This window comes from Humulus lupulus, chromosome 2, assembly GCF_963169125.1.
Source record: "Humulus lupulus chromosome 2, drHumLupu1.1, whole genome shotgun sequence".
In the NCBI taxonomy this organism is placed as follows: domain Eukaryota; kingdom Viridiplantae; phylum Streptophyta; class Magnoliopsida; order Rosales; family Cannabaceae; genus Humulus; species Humulus lupulus.
Genome location: NC_084794.1, coordinates 59,490,884 through 59,501,432, shown reverse-complemented (window position 1 = coordinate 59,501,432; position 10,549 = coordinate 59,490,884). Strand labels below are relative to the sequence as shown.

The following is a 10,549-nucleotide window of genomic DNA, read 5'->3' as shown; positions in this document are numbered from 1 at the left end:
TTGATGATGCACAATATGAATCACATGTGGATCCAATTAAATTTCAGTCAATCTTAGAAGATGTTGAGAAACCCATTTTCCATAATTGTACAAGGTTCATTAAATTATCGGCACTGCTTAGGTTGTACAACTTAAAAGCCAAACATGGGTGGAGTGATAATAAGGGAATGACATGGTTGTTAGAATTTTTAGGAGAATTATTACCAAAAGGTAATGAAATGTCGTCTTCATTTTATGAAGCAAAGAAGACATTGCGTTCGTTAGGCATGCAATGTGAAAAAATACATGCTTGTCCTAACGATTGCATCTTATATCGAAAGAGATTTGTTGATGCAATTGCATGTCCAACATGTGGCGTGTCTAGATGGCAAAAGAAAAAAAATTAAGATGCAGTTAGAAAATGTGTCCCTGCAAAGGTTTTATGGTATCTACCACCGATACCTCATTTGGTTTGGTTGTACTAAAATGATGATCATGCTAAAAATTTAATTTGGCATGCCAAAGATAGAGTAAAGGATGGTAAGCTGAGACATCCAGCTGACTCACTAGCTTGGAAAATAGTAGATGTTAAATGGCTTGAATTTGGCAATGAACTGAGGAATATTTGTTTAGGTCTTTCTGCTGACGGAATGAAACTACACACTTCCCTTAGTAGTAAATATAGTTGTTGGCCTATAATGCTAGTAATCTATAATCTACCGCCATGGTTGTGTATGATGAGGAAGTTTACCATGTTGGCCTTGTTGATATATGGTCCTAAACAACCTGGAAATGATATTGATGTATACCTAGCTCCTTTAATTGGTGATTTGAGCACATTGTGGTATGATGGGGTTAATGCTTACGATGCTTTTAGGAAACAAAATTTTAATCTTAAAACAGTGTTGTGGACCATTAATGATTTTCCAGCCTTAGGTAATCTTTCTGGATTTAGTATGAAAGGGTACAAGGCATGTCCCATTTATGAAGAAGGGACTCATTCTGAATATTTAAATGTAATGACCCAACTACTTCTAAGACCTTGAACCATTAAAACTACTAGACATAGCTACTATTTCGATACAAACATAAGAAATAACATGCCTTTATTGAAAACCCAAAATATAAGAAATAGCATGTCTTTATTAAAAATGTAAAATGAAATGTGATATGGTATGGGATCCCATTGTTTAATAAACATAAAACATAGCTTTAAAAAAAAGTTGAATGCGGAATTACAAAAGAGACATATTTCAAAAGACTAAAATAAACGTCATCCTCGATCGACACGCAACCCATCCATTCCATTCGTCCTCAACACTCATGCCATGCTACCAAGAATCCTTCCGCCTCTATAATCATTTTCCTGCATCACACTAAAATAAAGGAATGAGTCTAATGCCCAACAAGGAAAATCTACTAAAAACAGAACATACATCGTAAACATAAGCATACAACTACATCAAATACTATAAAAGAACATAAGACTATCTAAAACATATATCATATATCATAAGCATACACTAGAAAACATATGGCTGCAAAAACATCTATTACAATGGCCATCATACATCTTGGGGCTTGCTAGCTAGGCAATCATATGCCCATAATTCTATAGGGCTAGTTATCTAAACAAGCCATATAAATTTATGGGGCTTGTTATCTAAACAAATCATATGCCCAAGGAATATACTATTGGGACTTGTTATCTAAACAAATTATATGCTTGTTATCTAAACAAAACATATACCCAAGAACTAAAACATATCATACATATACATATCATAACATAAACATATAACATAACATAACATAACATAACATATAAGCACATAAAATCTATCCTATTTTCCTTACCAACATTGGGATCTGAGAACAAGGACGGGATTTGGAACACTCCTAAAACCAACAATACAAATGGTGAGTATTTTTAAAGAATAAAGAATGAATGTGGAAACTAAACCATCAAGAAGAAACTTACCAAGAAAGAACTTAAGTTTCAAGAACCTAATCAAGAACCAATAACGAAAGTTAGGATCTGAATAAAAGGAACTAAAGAAAACTAAAGAGTTTTAAAGAATTGGACTTAAAGAATAGAAGTACCTTAGTTGACCTTATGAATTGGTCTAACTCCAATACCGAAATACACTAAACCTCACTTCCCAAGTGTTTTATAAAGCTTAAGAATGGCAAATCTTTTTCCCAACCCAAGTGTTTATTACTCTATGGTAGTACTACCACCTTGGAATCTGATCACAGCTGAAGAGTGAGGAGAAGGGTTGGGTTCTAAGTCCTATTTATAGAGTTCTAGGAATAAAAATCTTCTTTTTGGCTTTTAATAAAAATACATATTGACAAAAAAATTACAAAATATATAATTGACAAAAAAAGTATAACAAATATAGAAAAAAGTACAGTGGGGGCTTGACAGAGGGGCAGAGGTGCTCGGGAGATCCTTCACAGTGGCTCTTGGCAATTCCTAAAAAAATAACTTAGCAAACAAAAATATATTTAAACCATTAAAATAAAATAAAAATTAAAAGATAATACCATGGATGGATAGGGAGGAGAGGGACGGAGAAGGGTGGGAGAGGGGCGGAGAGGGCCATGAAACCAGAGAAAGGGAGAGAGTAGAGAGAGAGGTGAAGGAGAAAATCTGTAAAAATTTCGAAATGAGGAAGAAGGGGTGGGCGGCTGTGTTTATCGCTAAGAATTTTTCCGGCGCGTTTAGTTGCGCTGGCAAAAGTTTCCCCTACTGCCCTAATTCAAAACGACATCGTTTCATTTAATGAGACATCTGCCGACGCAACGAAACGCGCCGACAAAAGTCAACCCAACTACCATAATTAAAACGTGGACTTTTGCCGGCGTGTTAGGTGAAATGCGTCGGCAAAAGTCTTTCCCACATGAGTTTCGAAATGGGCAAGGCGGGAATTTTCCCGCTCAACTTTTGCTGGCGCATTTCGCGAAATGCGCCGCTAAAAGTCTATTAATGTAATTTTTTTAATTAGTGTAATTGTTAATCTTGAGTCACATCAGCCATAATTAGACTATTAATTAGGTCTGAAATATTCCATAATTAACGAGGATTGCAAAACACTACTACCCCGGGGTGAGATCGACTATGATTCACATCGAAAACAGAACTTTGACAACTAACAGTCAACAAGAACAATCTTGGTTAGTGAAATTGTTAATCTTGGAACATCCTGCAATAAATCAGATTGTTGATTAGGTCTGAAACACTCTATAATTTTCCAAGGTTGCAAGAAACTATTGTCCCGGGTTGAGATCGAATATGATTAACACCAACAGCTGAACTTTGACCATTAACATTCAACAAGAACAGTCTAGTTAGTGAAAATGTTTATCTAGGAACATCCAACAGGCAACTAGACTGTTAATTAGGTTTGAAATACCTCATAATTTGTGCTTTGGTTGCAAGAAACTAATGTCCGAAGGTGAGATCGACTATGATTCACATCTATAGCAGAACTTTAACTATCATCAGTCAAATTGAACAATTTTTATTAGTAAAATTGTGTATCTTGGAACATCCCGCACGTAATCAAACCGTTGATTAGATTGGAAATATCCCACAACTAGCCAAGGTTGTCAAAAAATACTACCTCGAGATAAGACCGATGATGATTGCACATTGAATTTATAAAAATTTCAGGCACTTCTGCCGGCGAATTTCACGAAATGTGCCATTGAAAGTGTTTTTCCCGGTGCATTTCGCGAAATGCGCCACTATAAGTACTTTTCCCGGCGCTTTTCATGAAATGCGCTACTAAAAGTCTTTTAATGTAATTTATTTAATTAGTGTATTTCTAAATTTTGAGTCACATCGGCCATAACCAGACCATTAATTAGGTTTGAAATACTTCATAATTAGCCAAGGGTTGCAAGAAACTACCACCCTAAGGTGAGATCGACTAAGATTCATACCGATAGCAGAACTTTGATCACTAACAATCAAGAAGAACAATATTGGTTGGTAAAATTGTTAATCTTGGAACATCATGCGGGCAATCAGATTGTTGATTAGGTCTGAAATACCCCATAATTTGTGCATTGGTTGCAAGAAACTAATGTCGGGGGTGATATTGACTATGATTCACATCGATATCAAAACTTTAACCATCAATAGTCAACTTGAACAGTCTTTATTAGTAAAATTGTATATCTTGGAACATTTCGGGCATAATGAAACTGTTAATTAGATATAAAATATCTCATAATTAGCCAAGGTTGTCACAAACTACTACCTCAGGATAAGATCGGTGATGATTACAAATCGAGTTTATAAAATTTTCAAACACTTTTACCAGCGCATTTCACGAAATGCACCACTAAAAGTATTTTTCCCGGTGCATTTCACGAAATGCGCCACTATAAGTACTTTTCCCAGCGCTTTTCGCCAAATGCGCCACTAAAAGTCTAAACACATATTTGATCACCAAAAGGTGAGGACTTTTGCCAGCGCATTATGGAAAAGCGCTGGGAAAAGTGACTCTTACCGGCGCATCACGGGAAAGCGCCAGCAAAAGTGAGTTTTACCAGCGTAAAAAAACGCCCGCAATTATTTAGACTTTTGCCGGCGCGTTTCATGAATAGCGCCGATAAAAGTCACTTTTGCCGGCACTTTTCGAAATGCGCTGGCAAAATTCGTTTTTCTTGTAGTGTATATACATAGATTATCTTTGAAATCTGAATTACTTTTGTAGATTTGATCACAAATGTTAATTTTAGATAAATGTTTAAAAAAATTATACTATTGTTTTTATAGTTTATGCTGCTGTTTTTCTGTTTCTGTTGTTGTTATTTTTTTTTTTATCAAAATAAGCCAGGGAAATTGGCATAAACATTTGCAATTTCCCTGGTTAATACTTTATGTGACAGTTCCCAACTGACGCAAAAAAAAAACTCGTTTTTAACATTTGTGGTAGTTCCACACTGACGCAAACCAGGCTAGTATTTGTGTCAGTGAGGAACTGTCACAAATCTGACATTTGTGGCAGTTCTCACTGATGCAATTGCCAACCTAGTTTGCGTCATAGGATTCCGCGACACATTTAAAACTGACGCAAAAGCTCAATTGTGGTAGTAAGAAACTGATGCAAATGACCTTTTTTGTAGTAGTGAGTGCTCCCATCTTGATTCTCCATAACCCAAAGTGATTCTGCCCAATAAACTTCTCAACATCATAGTTTGTAGACGCCATCTATGCAGCCTGAGCTCTTGATACCAATTTGTTATTAATTACTTCTCTTTTTTCAACTTAAGAAACAAATCTTAAAAAAATCACTCGAACACAAACACAGTCAAGAAACTAAAATTGCAATCATATAAAAAAGATAAAACATAAAAGAACAAACAACACGATTTATGAGGTTCGATCCTTGTGCAATGATCTACTTCCTCGGGGAGCAATGCATTCTTTACTTCCTCTGAATCTCCAAGTTACAAACTAGGACAAGCTATACTCTTGCTTCAAACACAACAAGAACTCTCTCTAGCTCACACTGCTTCTCTCTCTAACTCTTTTAGGAAAATGAATAATATGAAATCATAATAATACTCAGAGCAAGTAAGCAAGAGAGAGTATATATATACATGAAAAAGATATAACTAACTTAACAGTCACTAAGCTAGCTAATAGGATTGAGACACATGACATTGTTTTTAATCAACTTAACAGTTGTTTTAACTTAACAGTTGCTAAATACTTTTTACACATTTATGTAATAATTAGTTAAGATTGTGATTCCATATATATATATATGATTCATATGAAATTAATTACTAAGTTCGTAAATTATAATAATAGTCAGTATACGTCTCAATGTTTTTGCAACATATATTTGTGTTTTTCTTGGGTAAAATGAATTTTTTTGATTGAAGACTTGGAAAGGATACATATAACTAGTATTAATATTCTAATGATAATAAATTCAGCCGCGTATATACGGCTACGGACAACTATTATTCATTGATTTGGTGCGATATATTCTCTAGACAAATCATAAAGGTTAACAGAAATAGACAATTTAAAATGAATTATTTGCACGGATAACTCGCATAAATATATTATAGTCTGCATGAGTGCACATGTAATAATTAAAAAAAAATATTACAATGAAAACTTTCATATAGAATAGAAGTACATGTTTCTCTTGCTCAAAGTAGTTGTAATTGGTTGTGACATCATGATGAGTTGGAAGATATAGATTCCAGACCTTTAGCAAAGAACGAAGCAAAAGCCTCCATATGCTGTGTTTTCAAAACCAACTCAGCTTCAACTCCATCTCCATTTCTAGTCTCCGAAAGACTCACCGCTCTTGTTCTATCAATGGAAACGACATCTGTCTTTCTCGGCCTTCCCCACCCAAAGTCACTACTATAAACCTCAAACCCAGGCGAACCAGCAATGTAGTATATTATTGGTCTAGCCTTACCTTCATCAGATTCGCTTCGTGAAAACGACTCTATAAAGCTTGAAACCAAATTTTCTGCCCCATTCAAAACTGAGCCCTTAATCTCCAAACTACTTATAGATCCACCGATGACTTTTACAGCCACGGCTAAGCCCTCTTTTCCCACCAGCCGTTTTGCGTCTGCAAAAACAACCTTGCCCACATGACAATTTCCAAAGTAGGTTTCGGGGACAGGATCCACTAAGTGAGACCTAGAATCCACGGCGAAGCCAAGAGCACTCATTTGGCTGCCATGGTATGTTTCTTCTGCCTTATTTAAACAAACCCAAATATAGGCGCATGTAACACAAAACGTAGACAAATGATGTTGTTCGTTCGTCTTCACCAAATATTGCTTCAGATTTTCGATGTTCGCATGTGTCAAATGGAAGGTGCCCCGAACTGAACCGGACGGAACTTGTTTAAAACTCCAAGGAATTAAGCTTCTATTGTCAGGTCCATTGTCTAAATCTCGCAGCTGCTTTGCGAAGATGGCATCAAGCCCTGTGGGGTCCTTAATAACGGTTCTGTCATACAATGGTTTTAACTGATCCGAAGAGCAGTAGTACTCACCACGTGATCGGCACATGCGAGCCCATGATTTGACAAACAACTGAACTGATTTGCCGTCGAGGGCCGCATGGTGCATGGTCATTCCAATAGAAAACCCGCAGTTTGGAAAGAATGTGATTTGCAAGGCCAAGGCCGCGGCTCGTTCGTGGGAAACTGACAAGTTGGGGATAAGGGGATGGTATTCAGTGGCTTCTAAAAATTCATTTGTGCCAGAGAGACGGTAGAAATCGGCGTCGGTCTCGGCCACAGTTAGCGAAACGGCTTCGTCGCCTTCAACGTAAACAAAGATGGGTTTGTAAGAGGATTCAGGCCAAGTGAGGTTCCCGGCAAGGGGAAGGAAGTGTTGGAGGGTGAGAGATAAGGAGTGTTTGAGCTTTGGAAGAATGTCTGAGTGGAAAAACGACGTCGTATTTTTGTTTGCATGATCATCTAAGTTTGAGAACTCGTAGAAAAAAAGGCGTTGAACAGGTGGAAACCTTAGCCAGGGTATGTCGAAGAAAGTAAGAGGGAGAGAGTTTGGAGAGGAAGAGCTGTCTTGGTCAGAGGCTGCAGTAGTAGGCGGAGGAGCCACCTTGCACACTTCAACTATTTTCACCACCGTCTTTGATCGTTCCATTAGGGAAAGAGAAACTAAGAAAGAATTAATGTAGAGAAATTTCGGAAACGGTTCTTAATTTATTATAAATTTATTGTAGACAATGGGACGGCACTGTGAATAGGACGCAAATATAACGACGATATAATAGGACAAACGTTGATTTTGCATAGTGTGTTTTAAATTGTTGAAGGATATATAGTGCATTTTATATAAATTCTGTTAGAAAGCAACGAATTATTTTAAGGATTTGTTTACATATATTACAAAGTACGGACTAAACAAGGGCGTGATGAATTCAAGAGCAATTAAAGTTCTACTTGATAAAGCAATGGACTCTGAGTGTAGAGAAATACTTTTATCCATTTGTTCTATTATATTATCACTTAAAATTACAAGACCTTATAAAATTTAGGGAAAATATGGGCATCCCCTAAAATGGGCACACTCGTGCACCATTCTCTAGTATTTGGCTCGGAAAGTATTTTTGGCCTGTCGAAAAACAATGTTCGAATAGTTTGTTATACGTGTGATTGTTTTTTTTTTATGTGCGTGGAAAGTAGCTTATTTGAACATTGTTTTCGACACTGTAAATTAATCGAAATTTCCTGAAAATTTGCAGGATGCTCTAAATAACTACAATATACACTGACATAAAAAAAATTGTACAAAAAATACTTCTTGAGCCAAAAATTGGAGAGGAGTGCACCTGTATGCGCCTTTTTTGGGGTGCACCAGAGAACTACCTTAAATTTTACCTCTTGATAACACTCATATACTTCTTCACTTCACTATTTTCCCTATTCCACTACTACAAAAAGCCTTTTAGCGTCTCCCCTTACCATTGGTTAGCAACGTTGATCAATGTTTTTTATACATATATAATTTTGGCAACAATCCCTAACAAACGCCTACAAATGCACATGTTTCTAGGTACAGGTTGTTGGAGATTAGGCTTAATCAACCTTGGTTTTGTATTACAACTCAAAACATAAACAACAACTAATCTAACAATATAGGTAGATAATAAAAAATCACATAAACACAAAGGAATCAAAGTATAGAGTTGGCCTAGCACCATGTGACATGTCGCTTGGTCTACCATTTTCTAGCTAGGCCAAGCGACGTCTCACCTCCTCTGTTTTGACTCTCAAAAACTTGTCTCAAAACATCTGTAAATGCTCCTAATTTTTTTGGGTATGCTCATATTCTCCAAAGAAACACTTTGGACCCAAAAAGATGATTTATAAATGCCTATACCGAAAGTCAACTCTCACATGTCACTTTTGTGAAATCATTATGGTTTTGCACCTCTTCGTGTCTAACCAATTTCACCATGTTTATAACCAATCACAACATTCCCCCACTTGGTTAAATACATCATCAATTCTCTAGCCAAACGATATTAGTGCATAAAGTAAAGTCCATTTTGGGTTTGAACTTTATCTTAGTGAAAACACTACAATCCCTCTTATCTCACTAAGGCAAGAAAGTATGATCAATGATCCTCTACTAATGCTAGCATCTTTTTCATCTCTAATCTCATCTATGCTTTAGGAAAAAGTTTAACCTACCTCGATTTGGTACCTCTCTCGCAGCCCTCACCGAAACAGTGCTTTACCCCTAGATGTCTAGTCAACTACTGCGCCTCAATGCATTTCAGTGTCATCCCATTCAATTGAATTAGGATTCCCATATTTGACATGTCTCTTGGTAAAAATAACACGAAACTTTATAGGTGTGTTCAATACTCCCAAGTAAAAATGGAGAACGAGCATGAAGAAATTAACGATACTTCTTTATCTTTTGAGCTATTCACCCGAGAGCGTCCACCGTTGTAAGGAAATCATGCTTAAACCTCTTCAGGCTGTGCTTTCATCTCCAGACATGATCTTTGATGAATTATCATTTTCGCTTTCTACTATCCAATCTCCAGGTTCTACTAATGGAACTTCTTATGATGATATGGTTTTCATCCATGTGGTGCGTACTGAGGTCTGCAAGCCCGTGACTCCTCCGCCGGCAGCTCCTACTATGGTAGTTTCATCACCACTTCCTTCTAGTTTCCCTGCTCTAGTTTATATTACTCATGCCACTAATACAACGACTTGGGCTCCTTCTAGCATTGTCGATGATTTGATTACTATTTCTGATATTGTTGTTGAAACAACCTTCTCTGAAGGGAGAGAAGTGACCTACGGGTGTAGGGCACGAAGAAAAAAGATAAAAGGTTGTTGCTACCTTCTCTTTCAGATCCTCACTTCAAATCAAAATAATATATGCCCTCCTTTTGTCTAAACCCTTTGGCCACAAATCTTGCCTTATAGGCTTGAATGGTCCCATTAGTGTGTATTTCTTTCGACTCCTATACCTCCTAAGATAAGATCTAAGCCCAGCAAGACTTAAAGAAAATCATGTACTGGTCCAGGCAAATCCATTCAATGTAAAATAAGAGATAAAAAAATTGAAATGTTTGAGGAGAATTAAAAATTGTTCGAATCGTATAATCATCAAGTACTGATATTGGTAAAGGACCTATGTCAATTTGATTATAATTCAATTTGTGACGATCATAAGTAGAAAGTTCATATTCTTCAGTCATTGATAAACAATTTGTTGGACAATACTCAACACAATTACCTTAAAATATACGAATTCTGAAATCAATGATGTAATTAAGTAATTGTTTCTGACGAATATCGGTTTCAAATTTCCAATCAATGATGAATAAATTTATAGGACATACACGAACATAGACTTCACTAGCAATACATTTATCAAAGTCACAATGGATTCAAGTGTAGAACTATTCCACCTCAATTGCCATTTCATAAGGATATATAATAGTTATAGGTAAACGATTTACGTGCAATAGGGTAATCCTACAACTTTGACTGATATACCTTGCAGCCTGAACTATTTG

General features: G+C 36.4%; 1 protein-coding gene across 1 annotated transcript; it reads right to left on the bottom strand.

Moving 5' to 3' along the window:
* Positions 1-6,189: 6,189 nt before the first annotated feature.
* On the bottom strand, positions 6,190-7,647 carry LOC133814319 (phenolic glucoside malonyltransferase 2-like). Its single transcript, XM_062247297.1, has one exon. The coding sequence runs from the start codon at positions 7,645-7,647 to the stop codon at positions 6,190-6,192; it is 1,458 nt and encodes a 485-aa protein (XP_062103281.1).
* Between the last annotated feature and the right edge of the window lie 2,902 nt (positions 7,648-10,549).

What these genes read in the sequence shown, in the direction of transcription:
- LOC133814319 (XM_062247297.1), bottom strand. Translation starts at nt 7,647, where the DNA reads ATGGAACGATCAAAGACGGTGGTGAAAATAGTTGAAGTGTGCAAGGTG.